Genomic DNA, 21,027 nt, shown 5'->3' with positions numbered 1-21,027 from the left:
AAGAAATAAAACTGACTGTTCACAGATGACTTGATCATCTTTATAAAAAATTCAAAAAAGTTGACAAAAAAACCTCCTGGAACTAATAAGTGACCATATCATGGTTGCAGGATACAAGGTTAATATACAAAAGTCAATTGTTTTCCAACATACAAGCAAACAAGTTGAATTTGAAATTAAAAACACAATACTATTTACATTAGCACCCTCCCCCATGAAATAGGTATAAATCTAACAGAATATGTATAAGATGTATATGAGGAAACTATAAAATTCTGGTAAAAGAAGTCAAAGAAGAATTAACTAAATGGAGAAATATTCCATGCTCATGGGTAGGAAGACTCAACATTGTCAAGACGTCAGTTCTTCCCAACTTGTTATGTAGAGTCAATGCAACCCCAATCAAAATCCCAGCAAGTTATTTTGTGGATATCAAAAAATTGATTCTAACGGTTATACGGAGATGCAAAAGACCCGAATAACCAACTCAGTCTGACAAAATGACAAAATGGGAAGACTGACACTATCTGAATTCAAGACTTACTATAAAGCTACAGTAATCAAAACAGTGAAGTACCGGTGAGAGAACAAATAGATCAGTGGAAAAGAATAGAGAGTCCAGAAATAGACCCACAGAAATATAGACAACTGAGCTTTGACAAAGGAGCAAAGGCAATACAATGGAGAAAAAACAGTCTTTTCAAGAAATGGTGCTGGAACAACTGGGCAACTACATGCAAAAAAAAAAAAAAAAAAAAAAAAGAATCTCAACACAGACCTTACAAAAATTAACTCAAAATGGTTCAAAGACCTAAATGTAAAACACAAAACCATAAAACTCCTAGAAGACAACACAGGAAAAAACCTAGTTGACCTTGAGCATGGTGATGTCCTTCTAGATACAACAGCAAAGGCATGATCCATGAAAAAAATAACTGATAAACTGGACTTCACTAAAATTAAAAACTTCTGCTTGGCGAAAGACAATGTCAACAGAATGCAAAAACTAGCCACAGACTGAAAGAAAATATTTGCAAAAGGTACATCTGATGAAGGACTGTTAACTAATATATAAAGAACCCTTAAAGCTCAACAATAAGAAAGCAAACAACCCAATTAAAAAATGCACAGGGCTTCCCTGGTGGCACAGTGGTTGAGAATCTGCCTGCCAATGCAGGGGACACGGGTTTGAGCCCTGGTCTGGGAAGATCCCACATGCCGCAGAGCAACTAGGCCCGTAAGCCACAACTACTGAGTCTGCACATCTGGAGCCTGTGCTCCACAACAAGAGAGGCCGGGACAGTGAGAGGCCAGTGCACCGCGATGAAGAGTGGCCCCCGCTCGCCGCAACTAGAGAAAGCCCTCGCACAGAAACAAAGACCCAACACAGCCAAAAAATAAATAAATAAATAAATAAATTTAAAAAAAATGGGCAAAAGACCTGAAGATACCTGAGATACAGCCAAAAATAAATAAATAAATAAATAAATTTTTAAAAAATGGGCAAAAGACCTGAAGATACCTGAGATACCACTACACACGTATTAGAATACCCATAATCTGGAACACTGACAATACCAAATGCTGGTGAGGATGTGGAGCAACAGAAACTCTCATACTCTGCTGGTGGAAATGCAAAATGGTACAGCCACTTTGGAACACTTAGGCAGTTTCTTATAAAACTAAACATACTCTTACCATGTGATCCAGCAATCATACTTCTTGGTATTTACCCAAATGAATTGAAGCTGTGTCTACACAAAACCCTGTACACAGATGTTTATAGTAGCTTTATTTATAATTACCAAACTTGGAGGCCCTTCAGTAGGTCAGAAGATAAGTAAACTGTGGTACATCCAGATAATGGAATATTATTCAACACTAAACAGAAATGAACTATCAAGCCATGAAAAGATATGGAGGAAACTTAAATACATATTACTAAGTGAAAGAAGCCATCCTGAAAAGGCTACATACTGTATGATTCCAACTATGTAACATTTTAGAAAAGACAAAACTATAGAAGCAATAAAAAGATCAGTGGTTGTCAGGGGTTAGAGGCAGGGAGGAATGAAGAGCATATTTAGGGCACTGAGACTATTCTGTAAGATATTACAATGGTGGATACATGTTGGACACGTGTCATTATATATTTCTCCAAACTCACAGAATGTACAACATCAAGAGCGAACCCTAATGTAAACTATGGACTCTGGGTGATAATGATGTGTCCATGTAGGTTCATCAGTTGTAACAAAAGCACTGCTCTAGTGCAGGATGTTGACAGTGGGGGAGGCTATGTTGCGGGGGGACAGGGGGTGTGAGAACTCTTTGAACTTGCTGCTCAGTTGTGCTGTGAACCTAAAACTGCTCTAAAACATTTAAGTTTACTAGTTTTGAAAAATGCAAAAAAATAATTTTAGCAATTTTATTTCAAAATAAGATAGAAAATATCAAATAGCATTATACAGAATTAGGCTAAGTACTGTTTAGTGACGTTTTTCCCCCAATATACATGTATATAAACATAAACACATTTACATACTGGTTCTCAACGTAAAATGTACTTCTTTTTTTTTTTTTTCCTGTACACGGGCCTCTCACTGCTGTGGCCTCTCCCATTGCGGAGCACAGGCTCCGGACGTGCAGGCTCAGCGGCCATGGCTCACGGGCCCAGCCGTTCCGCGGCATGTGGGATCTTCCCGGACCGGGGCACGAACCCGTGTCCCCTGCATCAGCAGGCGGATTCTCAACCACTGCGCCACCAGGGAAGCCCAAAATGTACTTCTTAATGTGGATATAGTCAAAAAAGTTTGAAAGCCAATGATTTCAAAGCTGTATGTTTCATTTGCCTTTCAAAACACAAATGAATTTTCCTCTTTCTCTGTTAGAAGTCAATCTTGACATACCTGCGCCAACATAATTTACAGCTTTAGCAGCTCTGACTGCAGCTTCTCCAAGCTTTTTTCTTACTTCAGGTTTAATACCAGGCTATGAAAAAATATTTGAAATAAATTTCCATTAGTACTTTGTTCTACTAGAAGTTTCCATTAAGATTCAATAGTACATTTCTATGTATCAAATATTGCATTAAAGAGATAATAAGGATAAATATCTAATGTTATACATTTCATCATGAAATACTGTCTTATACCACAGTTCAACTGTCCCTATACCAAAGTTTAATGATTCTGTTAGTAATTTCTATGAATTGCAGATATTACTTAGCATAATGACATATCTCTGTCCCTTGTACCTACAAAACAGCTATCTTTTCTTTTTTTTTTTTTTTTTGGCCATATTGTGTGGCTTGCAGGATCTTAGATTCCCAACCAGAGATGGAACCCAGGCCCACAACAGTGAAAGCACTTAGTCCTAACCACTGGACCACCACAGAATTCCCCAAAATAACTTTCATGATCATATGCCCACTTAAAATTACATATATTAATACAAAAACTTTGAATAATCTCTATTTGTTTCAAGATGATAAAGCAATCTGGGTCATATGCCCAATAATTATCTTGGAATAATGGTAACTGTTGAGATTGCAAGTTAATAAGAAAGGTCCAGGGACCTCCCTGGTGGTCCAGTGGTTAAGATTTCACACTTCCACTGCAGGGGGCGCAGGGAAATAGATCCCGCGTGCCGTGCATGGCACGGCCAAAAAAAAAAAAAAAAGTTCATAAAATGTATATCAATAAGTAGGCAAAGCCTTTTAACATTGTTAAATGGCGCTCTACAGATTTTTATTTAAGCAATCGCTGCTTGAAAATAAGGCTTTATTGAAATTATTGTTGACATTTACTTCAGACGGTATAATATACTCTGCAACAGAAATTGAATTTTGAATACAGTATGAGAATAACTAACTGATTAATCAGAAACCTTAGATCTCTGATCTTTTAGAAATACATATTGAAAAAACATGCATATAACTTTGGACAAGAGGCCTACGGCAGTAGCAGATTCCAAAGAAATGTAAATCTGAAAATAGGTAATCCTAGGAGTAGGCCTTGACCCGGGTGACAACCTGAGTCAATCAAGAGGTAGACTCGGATGTAAACAATTATAAGGGGGCAAAAGTGGCCAAATAAGAGCAAATCCAAATCTCTCCTCTATACAACATAACCTTTAAGTTGGGAAGATGACTAATATATTTTAGGAACATCTGAAACACCAGTTAAAAGAATGTTCTTCATAAAAAAATACATTCAATTAACAAGACCATTCCATTCTTCAAACACGCTAGTTAATTACAATTTAAAATCTGCATGGAAACGGTAGCTGTTCACTGTAAGTCAGATACTACTTGGATCAGAGCAGATTTTCCCAGATACCATCCAGAAGGATCATGGTCTTAGTGCGCCTTCAGTATGGTAGCCCCAGAATATCAACCCTTCCTCATCCCCAACACTGCAGTGAGGCTGTATTACTACTGGGGAATGGTTGTTCAGCAGGACTTTGGGGGAATACTAGCTTCACAGATTTCTGACCCAAAAGTCAGAATTTAAACTGAGATTTACAATATAGAGAAGTTGACAAATTTCTTTACAAGATCCTTACCCCTGGGGCCTCCTCAATGATCTTCTGATGTCTCCTCTGTACACTACAGTCTCTTTCAAACAAGTACACAGCATTGCCATGGTGGTCACCAAACACCTGGACTTCCACATGCCTATTTAAAAACCCAATGAGAAGTTTCCATTTGTAGGTTGAACATTCAAGAAAAAAAATTATATATATGAAATGAGTGAGAGATAAGAAAAGACAGAAAACACTGGAGACCATATTTATGACCTCACAGTAGGGGCAAGTCACAAGTACAAACTGCCAAGGAAAAGACTCACAAATCTGAATACATCAGAATTACAAGTTATAGTCACAATTCATGTATCCTCAAAAAGTCAATGAAAACATATTTTTATGATCAGGGGATTTTAAAAAAGCAACTCTTACAGTCAGATTTGATAAACTAAGGCAGACTGGAAATTATAATGGCTCATCCATAGAAAGGTTAAGAAATAAATTTATATGGATCATTCGTTTTTAAAGAATATACCAACATTAAATCATAAAAAACAAAATAAGGAACTTTAATGTTGAGTATAAAATAGTAAAATTATCAGAAATCATATTAAGAGTAAATGCAGGACTTCCCTGGTGGCGCAGTGGTTAAGAATCCGCCTGCCAATGCAGGGGACATAGGTTCGAGCCTTGGTCCAGGAAGATCCCACATGCCGCGGAGCAACTAAGCCCATGCACCACAACTACTGAGCCTGTGCTCTAGAGCCCGTGCGCCACAACTACTGAGCCCTCACGCCACAACTACTGAAGCCTGCGTGCCTAGAGCCCGTGCTCCACAACAAGAGAAGCCATCGCAATGAGAAGCCTGCTCACTGCAACTAGAGAAAAGCCCGTGTGCAGCAACGAAGACCCAACACAGCCAAAATAAATAAATAAATAACTTTATTTTAAAAAAAGAGAGAAAAAGAGTAAATGCACGTAACACTTAAGAAAATAAGGGTAACACAGACCATTTGGTGAACATGAAAGCATTCTTCTCAGGAGATTCATTTTGATATGTTCACACTGTACTTCACCTCACACATTCACCACCATGATACAGAAATGAGTGACCAGCAAACATTTTTTTCTGTTGCGTTTAAAATAAAAATTGTCAAACATAGAAGAAATTTTTTAAAAACCCAGAAAGTCTTATAAACGTACTATTTCAGCACAGTGGCTCATTTCTCTTCCTTTCTGTTTACCTCATGAAACACTTCATTAAACCACTTGGAAGAATTTTTTTTCTTGATATATCATTTCTACTGAACGTTCCATTTAAAAATTTCCCAACTTGTCCAACATATTCTCTTGACAAAATAATAGGAGCTGATTTCTTCCTTTTGGATGTGCTTCCTTGATCTTTCCTCCTATTTTTATTTACCCTTAAGCTACTAACACCAAACACATTCTTGCTATTATTATTTTGAATAAACTTATCTGTGAGATCAATTAAGAATAAAAAACCAAGAGATTTTATTTTGCCTTTGTTTATTCTTTCTCTATCGCTCTTCCTTTCTTTGAAGAGATCTAAGTTTCTGACTTGCATCATTTTCCTTCTCCCTGAAGAACTTAACCATTTCTTGTAAAACAAGTCTACCAGTGACAAATTCCCTCAATTTTTGCTTGTCTTAGGAAGTCCTTATTTCTCCTTCAAGTGTGAAGGATAATTTCACTGGACACAGAATTTATAGGTTGATTTTTTTTCTTTCAACCCTTTATAAATATTTTACTCCACTCTATTCTCTTTTTTTCTTGAAAATATGTAGTGTTTATTTTAACAGTCCACTCTATTCTTAAGTCTGATGTGTTATTTTTTTTAAATTTGTTCACGACCCACTATTCTTCTGTTTTTTTTAAACTTCTTTATTGGAGTATAATTGCTTTACAATGGTGTGTAGGTTTCTGTTGTATAACAAAGTGAATCAGCTATACATATACATATATCCCCATATCTCCTCCCTCTTGCTTCTCTGTCCCACGCTCCCTATCCCACCCCTCTAGGTGGTCACAAAGCACTGAGCTGATCTCCCTGTGCTATGTGGCTGCTTCCTACTAGCTATGTCTGATGTACTTCTTATCCTTGCTCCTCTGTAGATAAGGTGTTTTTCCTTTGTAGCTTTTTTCAAGACTTTTTTTGTCTTTGGTTTCCTGCAGTTTTAATATGATTCAAAAAATTTTTGACATTTATCCTGCTTTTGGTATACCCTGAACTTCCTGGTTCTATAATTTGGTGTATGTCATTAATTTTGGAAATATCTTGGCCATTATTACTTCAAATATTTCTCCCGCCTCTTTCTTTCTTCCCCTTGTAGTATTCAAATGATGCATATATTACACCTTTTAAAATTGTCCCACAATTCTCAGATATTCTGTTCTGTTTGTTTGTTTTCATTATTTCTCCTTGCATTTCAATTTGGGAAATTTCCACTGACATAAGTTCAAGGTCACTATTTCTTTTCTCAGCTGTGTCCAGTCTACCCTGAGTCCATCAAATGCATTCCTCCTTTCTGTTACAATGTTTTTGATTCCTGGCATTTTCTTTTGATTTTTTTTCTTAGAGCTTCCATCTCTCTGCTTACATTACCCATATGTTCTTGCATGTCACCTACTGCTCCATTAGGGCCCTTAACATATTAGTTACTTTAAATTCTACACCTGATAATTCCAAAATCTGTGTCATATTTCAGTCCAGTTCTGATGCTTGCTTTTTCTCTTCAGACCATGCTTTTCTTGTCTTTTAGCACGCCCTGTAATATTTTTTGGTTAAATGCCAGGCATAATATGTCACAGAACAGGAACTGAGGTGAATAAAACTTTCATGTGAGATTTTATGTTAGCCTGGCTAGGAGGCAGGCTGTGTTTAATGTCTGCAGTAGCTACAGGTGCCAGAGGCTTCAGTTCCCTCTAGTGTCCTTGTTTTGTTTTTTCTCCTTTTGTCCTTTTGTCTAAGAACTCCTTAATCAGAGTCTGTGTCTTGCAGCTCTTTTGGTTGTAACCTGGTTATTATACAGGAGCCCTGGTGACATGGCAGTAGGGTGTGGGCGAGGGAAAGCACTCTATAATCTTAGGATTAAATCTCGGTCTTTCAGTGGGTCTGTGTCCCTGTGTGCCTCAGAAGTGTTTCTTAGCTTTTTTTTTTTTCTTCCCTTACGTGAAACAGGAAGACTAGAGTTGGCTAACTGCCCTTCCCCCGGGACAGAAAAGGCTCTGGCAAAATTTCCCTTAGAGTGCTGGCCTTTGGTAGGGAGAACAGACAGCTCTGGGCCTATTTCAGAATGGTTTCTTTTTTCCTCCTCCTGCCCCAAAATGTGAGGGAATTTTTCTTGGATTTTCACTTTGAGAACTTGGTGGTGTCCTTGGAAGAAAAACCTATGAAAATTTGGGGTTCCCCCTAAAACTGGGCCCTCACCATCAAGCTAGTCCACATGCAGCCTCTAGTAATTTGTCAAAATTCCCATGTAAGTGTCCCTATCAGTTTATGGCTCCCACAGCTTCTGCTCCAGGTTAGCTGATCTTGGCTGTGATTTGCTGTCTTCACTTGCTTGCCCAGATTTCAGGGTGGTGGTTTGCCTTGTGGCCTCAGTTCTCTGATGGGTCTAAAATTCATTGATTTTTATTTTGTTCAGATTTTTACTTGCTTTTTGGGTGTGAGTAACAACTTCTATGCTCTTTGCATGTTGGAGCTGAGCTGTTTGTTTTTCAAATTCCAATTGTAAAACTTTACCATGTTCACTGACTCTCCCTTATCCTTTAGCTGCTCCAGGGAAGGAGGCACTAGAGCAGGAACTCTAGGTTCTGAAGTGAACATACGGGGGCCACACCAGGAGCACAACATAGCTCTTTTCTGACTTCTCAGAAGTTGGAAACACTTTTCCTTTGGTTGTTTACAAGGGAAGCTCATTGAGGATCTGTGCTCTGTTAGGATTTCTGCGGTTGTCAAATCACTCTTGTTATTTTCCTTTTTCTGATGATCCTTTTCTGTGTTGCTTTACCTAACTTAGAGATTCTGGAGCACAGTGTCTGAGAACCAAGAAGTACATCAAATCCCAGTCACTCCAATTCAGCCACTGCTGGGGTCTGGCTAGATAGACAGATGCAGCTGGTTTCTAGTAGGAATGCCTTGATATTTTCTAAGACTTCTAAAGTTTTTATTTTCCTATTCACAGTTTTTTTAAATAGATTTTATTGATTGATTGATTGATTGATTGATTGGCTGCGTTGGGTCTTCGTTGCTGTGCATGGGCTTTTCTCTAGTTGCGGCGAGCGGGGGCTACCCTTCGTTGAGGTGCGTGGGCTTCTCATTGTGGTGGCTTCTCTTTTTGTGGAGCACGGGCTCTAGAGTGCAGGCTCAGTAGTTGTGGCACACGGGCTTAGTTGCTCCGCAGCATGTGGGATCTTCCCGGACCAGGGCTTGAACCCATGTCCCGTGCATTGGCAGGCGGATTCTTCACCACTGTGCCACCAGGGAAGCCCTATGGCATTGGCTTTGACAAATATTTGCCTCCTAGAAGCTTTATGAGTAAGATGAAGAGACGTGCAGTAGCCAGTCTTCCACTGGACAGAGCAGGAGTGGCCTGCGTGGCTGCCAGGGTTTGGCCCAGAGGAGACTCCACAACCCTCTGGAAACATCTCCCCCTCTCTCAACTGTCTTTAAAAACCTTCACACAACTTTCCCTCACCTGCTGTGTTACAAAGATCTAACTAAAATAGACCTCCCTATAGGTTCTACCCAAAGGTTAAAAAAAAAAAAGTCCCATTCGTTTTTCACATAAAAACAGTGCAATTGAGAAATGCAAATCAAAACTACAATGAGGCATCACCTCACCCCGGTCAGAACGGCCATCACCAAAAAATCCACAAACAGTAACTGCTAGAGAAGGTGTGGAGGAAAGGGAGCCCTCCCGCACTGTTGGTGAGAATGTAAACTGGCACAACCACTATGGAGAACAGCATGGAGGCTCCCCAAGAAGCTAAAAATGGAGCTACCATACGATCCAGCAATCTCACTCTTAGGCATATATCCAGAGAAAAACATGGTTCAAAAAGATACATGCACCCCAGTGTTCACTGTAGTGCTGTTTACAATAGCCAGGACATGGAAGCAACCCAAATGTCCATCAACAGACGAATGGACAAAGAAGATGCAGTACATATATCAATGGAATATCACTTAGCCACCAAAAAGAACGAAACAATGCCATCTGCAGCAACATGGATGAAACCGGAGACCATCATACTAAGTGAAGTCAGACAGAGAAAGACAAATATCATATGATAAGACTCATATGCAGAATCTGCTTGACCCAAAAGGCTGGGGAGGTGAAGCCTCTTAAGCAGGAGCCATTGTTTCCTTTCAAAGCAGGGGATGGAGGGATCCGCTGAGAACCGAGAAGAGAGGGCCCTCACAACCCCTGGCCTCTGCTTCCTCTGTGGCTGCCCCAGCCAGATTTCCTCATCTCATCTGTTCCTTTTCTCGTCCAAAGTCACATACAGGACCCATTACATAAGTTATGGATCCATTGCAAAGTGAAAATGCAGGGCCCCTTTAAAAATGTTATTAAGAATTTTAAGATGCCTCCACGGGGTATTAAACCAAATATGGACCTTTCTGAGCTCAGGGCCCTGTGCAACTGCCCAGGTCACATGCCTGGGAAATGGGTCCTGGTCTCATGATTCATGTGTGTGTTAGGTCAGGAGCTGGATCTGAGTCTTCTGCTGATGAAGGTGCTATACAAGGTCAGTTACTGGAGGCCCTGGAGCAGCCAGAAAGGCAGCGGCAGGCAGACGTGATTCTGAGAACTGGTCGATACTTCACCTTCTGGCCCTGCTTCTCCATCTGTAACAGGGATCATGATACCCTCCCACATTTTTAATCCCTCTAGAATGTGCACTGAATATGAAGTGAGGAAGGAATCTGATTTTTTTTTAATTCTCTAAAATAGTACACTTTGAAGATTGTTATCTATCCCAACCTTTCAGATAAGCTCAATAGTTCTGATCAGATTTATTATATAATACATCTTGATTTCTACTTTTCTCAGTTATCAGCACCACCTTGACAATCTTCTGGTACTCCATTAACTCAACAGATAATTATTTAGTAGAATATAAAATAGTGATTATCATGATATTGAAATGTTATTACTAGAAAACACAGAAGAGAAATATGTAGAAATGCTAATACTTATATCAGGAGAATGAGCTTATGACTGACTTGGTTTTCCAAGTTTGTAATGTATTCATATTATTTCTATATTTAAAAAAATATTACTGATGCCTATCATGAAGAAAATAATGCCAGGTAATATATATGGGAAAATAAAAAGAAAGAAACTACCAGGTCCTTGATTCCCAGAAGCTTCCCAGGTATTGAGAGTATAAATTACAATGTGAGGTAATATTTAGCTAACATTTCGCAAGTAAAGAATCTACATCTTCAAAAATGTTGCAGGCATTGAGTTACAGTCACTGAAATAGCTAGCTGATGTCTCCACGACAATTTTAACTCAAGAGTACGCCAATGTGGATAGTTAGCCTATCCTTTTCTGAAAGCTACTGTGGAAAGGAACCTTCAATTTACCTTAGAACTTCCTCCATTTTTGCCTTATTTCCCACTAATAGGTGGCATACGTTGTGCTCTCCTAATCAACTGGCCTATTTTGAGATTGACTTTTTTGTTTTTTTTTAACTATCACATTCTAAATGAATTTAATTACTGTGTCATGCTCAGGGACAGTTCTAAGTTTTGTAGGGCTTGAAACAAAAACAATTTGGGAGCCCAGTTTAAGATGAGTACAAAATTGGGTACAGGATCTTCAAAGAGGTTCATGCAAGAGAAGGGCCTGAAGCTTTAGTTCATTACCTTCAAGGTAAATCTCTCTCTGGTCATGGTCCCCAAATGAATTTTTCTCTATAAAGTCACTTGACTTACAGGTTTATATATATGTATGTGTGTGTGTGTGTGTGTGTCTGTATTTAACACAAAATCTATGAAACAAGAAGCTTTTATAATCAATATCTTATTTTAAGCAATACACATGAAAATAAAATTCCTGATAATAAAATAAATTAGAAATCCACATAGTATCTGCTATAGTGGTACCCAGAGAAGCAGTTCGGTGTGGTCACTTAGAGTGTGAATTCTGGAGTCAAACTGCCTGGATTCAAATCCCAGCTTCACCACTTCCCAGCTGGGAGACGTCAGGCAAGTCAGATGACCACTCTGTTGCTCAGTATTTTCACCTGAAAAATGGGAACAGGGTCTACCAAATGGGATTGTTGCAGGAATTAGACTAGAAATAGAAGGATAGCAAGATTATTACTTAGTATATGTAAAATACTTAGAACCTGGCACATGGTTAAGTGCAATATAAGGGTGAGCTATTAGTATATTTGTTAACATATCACTTACAGTTCAATTTGGCTAACTATTACCATTTTCTGAGCATCTCAAATGATGCTTTATCTGTAAGATAAAGCTAGTTTCTTACAAGAATTTTTTTTTATTTTGAAAAGACTCTAAATTCCATCAACAAGAAATGAACTGAGGACTTCCTTGGTGGCGCAGCGGTTAAGAATCCGCCTGCCGGTGCAGGGGACACGGGTTCGATCGCTGGTCCAGGAAGATCTCACATGCCACAGAGCAACTATGCCCATGCGCCACAACTACTGAGCCTGAGCTCTGGAGCCCGCAAGCCACAACTACTGAGCCCATGTGCCACAACTACTGAAGCCCAGACGCCTAGAGCCCGTGCTCCACAACAAGAGAAGCCACTGCAACGAGAAGCCCGCGCACCACAACGAAGAATAGCCCCCGCTCGCTGCAACTAGAGAAAGCCCACGCACAGCAACGAAGACCCAACGCAGACAAAAATTAATTAATTAATTAATTAAAAAAATTTTGAGTCAGAAAAAAAAGCTGAACCCACCTTGGTGTGTCCACAAACTTCTCAATCAGCATCGCATCATCATTGAAAGACTTCTTAGCTTCTCTCCGCGCTGATTCTAACTGCTCTTGAAATTCTTTTTCAGATCTAATGATCCTCATACCCTAAAACGGAAAGATAGTTATGACTACAACATAAGTAAAACAAATTAGACTAGCCCAAAATGGAAAACACGAGCATGCACAATCTTACTTTTCCTCCTCCACCACGGATGGCTTTAATCATGACGGGGTAACCGATTCTCCTAGCATGCTCTTTCAGGCATTGGTCTGATTGGTCCTCACCGTGATAACCTTCCACAACAGGCACTCCAGCAGCAGCCATGATGGATTTGGCTGTGCTTTAGAATAAAAAAACCAAGATGCCCTAAATCTATGAATTATTTCATACAAGAGAAACACAAATACTTCCTAGTCTATAAAATACAATGGAACTTTAAAAATAAAACATTCCATAGGTAAAAGGACTATAGTCTGAGACAACAAATATTAATACAAATGTTAAAATATCTATTAGTTTTCTCAATCCAGTTTTCATGTGGTAGCTCATCCCACCTTGTTTTTAATCCCCCAAAACTGATTAACATATTGATTAGAAACACTAATTAGTTGAATATTTTCTGTAACTCACTGTAGTGGCAAATAAATAACTTTTGCCTATGATGACAAAAGGGTATAATCAACATGTCTATTATAGTTAAAACAAACCATTTCAATTAGTCTTCCTATGGCTGTATTTAAAAGATGTAAACTCATACCTCTTTATACCCATGTCTCTAATTGCTGATGAAGGAGGACCTATAAAAATAATTCCTTCTTGCTTACACAGTTCGGCAAATTCCATGTTTTCTGAGAGAAAACCATATCCCGGATGGATAGCCTAGAAAGGAGAAATGAAAGGATAAACCTTCTAGTGCTCCACTGGCAGACTCTGATGCAGGTGATGGAATCTTCCTCTGGGGAGGCCTCTCCCTATACTGGTGATAGGTATACTATGGTCTCTATCAGAATATGTCTCTAAAGAGAGGTTTCTTTAGAACTTTAATACTAAAGTTCTAAAGCCTTACCCAAACCAGAAATATCTATATTTCTTTTCATTATGGTAATACACACATCAAATTTACCATTTTAACCACTGTTCAGTGTATAGTTCAGTGGCATTAAGTACATTCACAATGTTGTGCAACCATTACCATCATCCATCATGCCCCAAAGAAACTCTATACCTATTAAATAGTAATTCCCCATTCCCTGATAACCTCTATTTTACTTTCCATCTCTATGAATCTGCCTATTCTCCATACCTGATAAAAGTGGAATCATACAATATTTGTCCATTTGTCTCTGGCTTATTTTATTTTGTATGATGTTTTTCAAGGTTGATCCATGTATCAGAATTTCATTCCTTTCTATGGCTGAATAATGATCCACTGCAGGTATATTCCACATTTTGTTCATCCATTCATCTGTTGATGGACGTGTGGATTGTTTCCATCTTTTGGCTATTGTGAATAATGCCACTATGAACACTGGTGTTCAAATACCTGTTTGAGTTCCTGCTTTAAATTCTTTTAGGTATTGGGTTGGCCAAAAAGTGCCTTTGGTTTTTAAGTAAAAATAAAAGACACATTTTTCATTTTCACCATGAACTTCATTGAACAACGTATTCACCCTTTTGTTCCACTACCTTCTGCCATTTTTCAGACAACTTCATAATTCCATCTTCCCAAAACTTTTTATCTTTTTGAGCAAAGAACTGTTCCAGGTGCCTTTTACAGTCTTCCAGGGAATTGAAATTTTTTCCATTAAGAGAATTTTGTAAAGACTAAAATAGATGGAAATCCAAAGGTGCAATGTCTGGTGAATATGGTGGATAAATCAGGACTTCCCAGCCAAGCTGTAACAGTTCTTGCCTGGTCAACAAAGAAACATGCGGTCTTGCGTTATTCTGACGGAAGATTATGCATTTTCTGTTGACTAATTCTGGACGCTTTTCATCGAGCGCTGCTTTTAGTTGGTCTAATTGGGAGCAGTACTTGTTGGAATTACTCGTTTGGTTTTCCAGAAGGAGCTCATAATAGAGGACTCTCTTCCAACCCCACCATATATATAACATCACCTTCTTTGGATGAAGACCAGCCTTTGGCGTGGTTGGTGGTGGTTCATTTCACTTGCCCCACGATCTTTTCCATTCCACATTATTGTACAGTATCCACTTTTCATCACCCATCACAATTTGTTTTAAAAACTGAACATTTTCGTTACATTTAGGTAGAGAATCACATGCGAAAATATGGTCAGGAAGGTTTTTTTTGCTTCACTTATGTGGAACCCAAACATCAAAGCGATTAACATAAGCAAGCTGGTGCAAATGATTTTCAACGCTTGATTAGGATATTTTGAGTATGGCGGCTATCTCCCGCGTGGTATAATGTTGATTGTTCTCAATTAATGTCTCAATTTGATCGCTATCAACTTCAACTGGTCTACCCGATAGTGGAGCATCGTCCAGCGAGAAATCTCCAGCACAAAGTTTCGCAAACCACTTTTGACATGTTCGATCAGTCACAGCACCTTCTCCATACACTGCACAAATCTTTTTTTGCGTTTCAGTTGCGTTTTTACCTTTCTTGAAATAATAAAGCATAATACGCCGAAAATGTTGCTTTTTTTCTTCCATCTTCAGTATTAAAATGGCTACACAAAAATTCACCAATTTTGATGTCTTTTTAATTTATTATTTATTTATTTATTTATTTTGCAGTATGCGGGCCTCTCACTGTTGTGGCCTCTCCCGTTGCAGAGCACAGGCTCTGGACGCGCAGGCCCAGTGGCCATGGCTCACGGGCCCAGCCGCTCTGTGGCATATGTGATCTTCCCGGACCGGGGCACGAACCCGTGTCCCCTGCATTGGCAAGCGGACTCTCAACCACTGTGCTACCAGGGAAGCTCGATAAGTCTTTTTTAAATGCACGCTGATATGACAGCTGTCACATACAATCTAACAAAATTGTTTCAAATGAAGTTAAAGACAACTAAGTGCTACTAGAGCCACCTTACAGAAAAAACCGAATGAAACTTTTGGCCAGCCCAATATACACGAAATGTCAAGTAATATCAGCAAGCAGGAGTAAAGGACTTCAGAATGGTAAGGGGAGTGGGCGGTTGTTTGCAGTATCTCCATATAAAGCTGGCCTACAACTGAAACCACGTATCCAAAAGCTGAAAAGAGCACCCTAGCATAATATTAACTCATTTAGCTTTAGGTCACTATCTGCCGATGTTACCTTTCCAGAAAAAAAGCTAAGAAGCAAACAAAAGTTCATAGAGTACTAAAGTCTATATATACTTCAGTGAAAGTGGACCCCCCTCATACTTTAACCTAATCACTTGCAACTTACTCAGAGTTTTAAGAAATTTATTTACTTGGCTTTCTAGGCCACAGAAGAGGAAAAACAGTAACTGAATGACAGCAAGACTGCTAAGAAGAAACATGCTGACAGTGAAAAGGGAGGAAACAGAGGAAAGCAAAAAGGCTTAAATGGTTTAGTGAGGAATAAAGCAACTCTCCAAATTCAATAGTTCTGAGGGAAGTTTTGTTCTTTTAAAATAATAATTAAGTATGTTTAATTATAACCAAGAGATTGTAAAAATGAAAAGCTTATCCAACCCTATTTCAAAATTGTTATGTCCAAAGAACATTTCAAAATAAAAGCAGTGGGGCTTCCTTGGTGGCACAGTGGTTGAGAGTCCGCCTGCCGATGCAGGGGACACGGGTTCGTGCCCTGGTCCGGGAAGATCCCGCATGCCGCGGAGTGGCTGGGCCCGTGAGCCATGGCCACAGAGCCTGCGCATCCAGAGCCTGTGCTCCGCAACGGGAGAGGCCACAACAGTGAGAGGCCCGTGTACCACAAAAAAAAAAATTAATAAAAATAAATAAACAAAATAAATTAAATAAATAAATAAATAAATAAATAAATAAATAAAAGCAGTAAGCTTCAGATGTCTGGGAAAATCATGTGAATAGAAAAACCCACAGCTTAGTGACAGCAAACAGCAAAATGCTAGATAGTGAATAAAATGCTAAACAATCACATTTTGATGTCAGCCTGGAGTTTTGCTCCTTTTAAACAAAAGTTTAATTTTAGTCATTTTTCATGAAATGTCAAATACTATTTATATTAGGTGAAGTAAAACAGGTCTACATCCCAGTCTTCCCTGGTTTTTTAACAGCTTTTTAAAAGGTATGCTTTACAATGCATAACATTCAATCATTTCCAGTTTGATGAATTTAGCAAATTTATACAACTGTGCTATAACTGGACTATAAATATAATCCGGTTTTAGAACACTTCTACCAGAAGTTCCTATGTACCCATGTGCATAATGATTAATCCTTGCTCACAGAACCAGGCAACTACTGACCTGCTTTTTCTTTCTATAATTTCGCCTCTTTTAGAAGTCTCACACAATGGAATCATATAGTCCATAGCCTTATACGTATGGCTTCTTAAACTTAGCATAGTATTCTGTGGCTCACCCACAAATGAAAAATGAAATACTGATGCATGCCACAACATGGATGAATATAGCACATTTGTTTACAGATTGTATGGATATATCATATTTTGTTTTTTATTAATTTGGATTTTTCCCAGTTTTTGGCTATTATGAGTAATGCTGTTATAAACATGCATGTACAAGTCTTCATTAATTTTTCTCAGCAATGTTTTATAGTTTTCAGTACATAGGTCTTGAACTGCTTTTGCTAACTTTATTACTAAGTATTTGATTTTCTTTAATGTTATTACAAATGTAACTGTTTCCTTAATTTTATTTTCAAAGTGTTGGTTGCTAGCCTCCTTTCTTTTGGAACAGATACTTAATTTGACAGAACCCTGATTAACTAGATAAATACTCTCCCTTCATAACTAAGAAGAAAAGCAGCTGTCTCCTTGCAAAAAATAATATTCAAACACATTATGGGAATGGCCTCAAGAAGTTTAACTAATTTCTCTTAGGGTGAACACTTTAATATATCCAAACCATAGTATCCTCGAGCATTTAAAAGGATTAAAAAGGAAATCTAGGGCTTCCCTGGTGGCGCAGTGGTTGAGAGTCCGCCTGCCGACGCAGGGGACACAGGTTTGTGCCCCGGTCCAGGAGGATCCCACATGCCGTGGAGTGGCTAGGCCCATGAGCCATGGCCGCTGAGCCTGCGCGTCCAGAGCCTGTGCTCCGCAACGGGAGAGGCCACAACAGTGAGAGGCCTGTGTACCGCAAAAAAAAAAAAAAAAAAAGGAAATCTAACAATACTACTATTAACCAGTGGGCTAATTCCAAGCCATCAGGCGTGTATCTAGCTGCCAATTCACCCTGGTGGATCACAGGATTGTAAGCCTGTTTAGATTGTTCATCCCATAGGACTAATATGCCTTTAACAATAAAGACAGAAAACTGGCATTATCTCCTACCCTTAAATCTCTGCCAAAATAATTTCTTCCATGTTTTTAGTTTGTGTCTATTCTGCTCTGTGCTTGTTCAAGCATATGCACAGGTCCAAAGTTGTTGTTGTTGTTATTAGCTCTGTCCTCAGCAAAAATGAGATGTGTCCTTTCCGTGGTGGAGGGGACAAGCCATACTCTTCAAATTCTTTTTTTTTTTTTTTTTTTTTAACATTTTTAAATTTTTGGCCGCATTGCGTGGCTTGCAAGATCTTAGTTCCCCGACCAGGGATCAAACCTGGGCCCCCGGCAGTTTAAGTCTGGAATCCTAACCACTGGACCACCAGGGAACTCCCTCAAAAATTCTTTTTTTTTTTTTTTCAAATTCTTATGACCAAGAATTTCCTACCCCAATCTGTGATTCTTAGGACATTTGGATTTCCTTTTGGTCAACCACATAGACGACCAGTATTTAGTTAAATAACTTGCTGTATTCATTAAAGTTACTTGTCAGTGATTTTGAAACATCTCAAACAAAGTTATTCATTCCTGGTGGCACATTAAAAGAAACTGGAGCACTTTTACAAAACATTCATGTTCAGAAGCTAATCCAGATAACTAAGGGAATAAGTGAGGTCTGGCAAAAGCTTTTCACTAAAGAATAATATACTTACAAAAAAGTTCACATTATAAGTATACAGCTTTTATAAACATAGTTTTCATAAACTGAATACACCTGTGTAGACAACACTCAGCTCAAAAAATAATCACTAGCTTTCCACCAGAGCATAAAGCTCCCTTCCAGGTGACTTTAGGCCCCTCCCACAGTACTGTATCAACATTCTCTTTAAAAGGCTCCTCAGTGATTCTAATCTTCAGCCAGCACTTACTACTACCACCTCTTTCCCAGCCAGAGAAGGCCTGAGAAAACTGACTGTCAAGAGGACTAGCCTAATGAGCGTGCTTACTATTACATCTTTTAGATTCCTGCAATACAGCCATGTTACCAGGCAAATCACCAGAAATTTAGCTCAAGTGTAAATTTTACTGTAGCATCTATAAAAATGCCTATGTTAAAATGGTCACATTTAGAAGTCTACATGGAAACACAAAAGACCCCAAATAGCCAAAACAAACTTGAGAAAGAACAGAGCTGGAGGAATCATGCTCCCTGACTTCAGACTATACTACAGAGCTACAGTAGTCAAAGCAGTATGGTACTGGCACAAAAAGAGACACAAAGATCAATGGAACAGGATAGAGAGCCCAGAAAAAACCCCCACACACTTGTCAATCAATCTATGACAAAAAGGCAAGAATATACAATGGAGAAAAGACAGTCTCTTCAATAAGTGGTAGGAAAACTGGACACCTACATGTAAAAGAATAAAATTAGAACATTCTCTAACACCATATACAAAAATAAACTCAAAACGGATTAAAGACCTAAATGTAAGACTGGATACTATAAAACTCCTAGAGGAAAACACAGGCAGAACACTCTTTGACATAAATTGCAGCAATATTTTTTTTGATTCATTTCCTAAAGTAAAGGAAATAAAAGCAAAAATAAACAAATGGAACCAAATTAAACTTAAAAGCTTTTGCACAGCAAAGGAAACCATTGCCAAAACTAAAAGACAACCTACTGAATGGGAGAAAATGTTTGTAAATGATGTGACTGATAAGCGATTTATATCCAACATATATAAATAGCTCATACAACTCAACATCAAAAAAACAAACAACCCGATTAAAAAATGGGCAGAAGAACTGAATAGACATTTTTCCAAAGAGGAAATGCAGATGGCCAACAGGCACATGAAGAGATGCTCAACATCACTAATCATCAGGGAAATGCAAATCAAAACCACAATGAGATATCACCTCACAACTGTCAGAATGGCTACCATCAAAAAGAACAGGGGCTTCCGTGGTGGCGCAGTGGTTGAGAGTCCGACTGCCGATGCCGGGGACATGGGTTCGTGCCCTGGTCCGGGAAGATCCCACATGCCGCGGAGCGGCTGGGCCTGTGAGCCATGGCCACTGAGCCTGAGCGTCCGGAGCCTGTGCTCCTGTGCGTCCAGAGCCTGTGCTCTGCAACGGGAGAGGCCACAGCAGTGAGAGGCCCACGTACCGCCAAAAAAAAAAAAAAAGAACAGAAATAACAAATGTTGGTGAGGATATGGAGAAAACGGAACACTTGTACACTGTTGGTGGGAATGTAAATTGGTGCAGCCACTGTGGAAAACAGTATGGAGGTTTCTCAAAAAAACTAAAAATTGAACTACCATATGACCCAGCAATTCCACTCCCAGGTATATATCTGAAAAAAATAAAGACACTAATTTGAAAAGATACATGCACCCCAATGTTCATAGCAGCATTATTTACAATTGCCAAGATCTGGAAGCAACGTAAGTGCCCATCAATAGATGACTGGATACAGAAGATGTGGTATATGTATACAATGGAATACTACCCGGCCATAAAAAATAATGAAATTTTGCCATCTGCAGCAACATGGATGGACTTGGAGAGCATTATGTTAAGTGAAATAAGTCAGACAGAGAAAGACAAATATTTTATGATATCACTTATATGAGGAAATCTAAAAAATACAACAAACTAGCAAATATAACAAAAAAGAAGCAGGGAATTCCCTGGTGGTCCAGTGGTTAGGACTTGGTGTTCTCACTGCCAGGAGCCTGGGTTTGATCCCTGATTGGACAACTAAGATCCCGTAAGCCGTGCTGCGCAGCCCCCCCCAAAAACAAGCAGACTCACAGATATAGATAACAAACCAGTGGTTACCAGTGGGGAGAGGGAAAACGGAAGGGGCAAAATTGGGGTAGGAGATTAAGAGGTATAAACTATTATGTATAAAATAAGCTACAAGAATATATTGTACAACATGGAGAATATAGCCAATATTTTGAAATAACTGTAAATGGAACATACCCTTTAAAAATTGTATTTGTATAAAAAAAAAGAATTCTACATTTTTGGCAAACTTCTTTCAAAATCACGATGCACATGTCATTCAATGTCCTTTGTTACAGGGGTCCC

The 21,027-nt window shown here is 38.9% G+C and overlaps 1 protein-coding gene across 2 annotated transcripts in view; it reads right to left on the bottom strand.

Annotated features, from left to right (window-relative positions):
- Positions 1-21,027, bottom strand: part of MCCC1 (methylcrotonyl-CoA carboxylase subunit 1) — a gene marked incomplete at both ends in the record, with an annotated part of 62,296 nt that overhangs the window by 27,224 nt on the left and 14,045 nt on the right. Inside the window, 5 exons of one of the 2 annotated variants that reach the window (XM_079704247.1) lie at positions 2,910-2,991; positions 4,567-4,678; positions 12,498-12,619; positions 12,708-12,855; positions 13,273-13,394. In XM_079704247.1, the coding sequence (XP_079560373.1) occupies positions 2,910-2,991; positions 4,567-4,678; positions 12,498-12,619; positions 12,708-12,855; positions 13,273-13,394 (586 nt within the window). The remainder of the gene's footprint in view (positions 1-2,909; positions 2,992-4,566; positions 4,679-12,497; positions 12,620-12,707; positions 12,856-13,272; positions 13,395-21,027) is intronic. The other variant, XM_079704248.1, reaches the window with a different exon arrangement.

Source organism: Hyperoodon ampullatus, assembly GCF_949752795.1.
Source record: "Hyperoodon ampullatus genome assembly, chromosome: 5".
Lineage (NCBI taxonomy): Eukaryota > Metazoa > Chordata > Mammalia > Artiodactyla > Ziphiidae > Hyperoodon > Hyperoodon ampullatus.
Note: the sequence above shows the minus strand (reverse complement) of the source record. Positions and strands in the feature narration are given on the sequence as shown.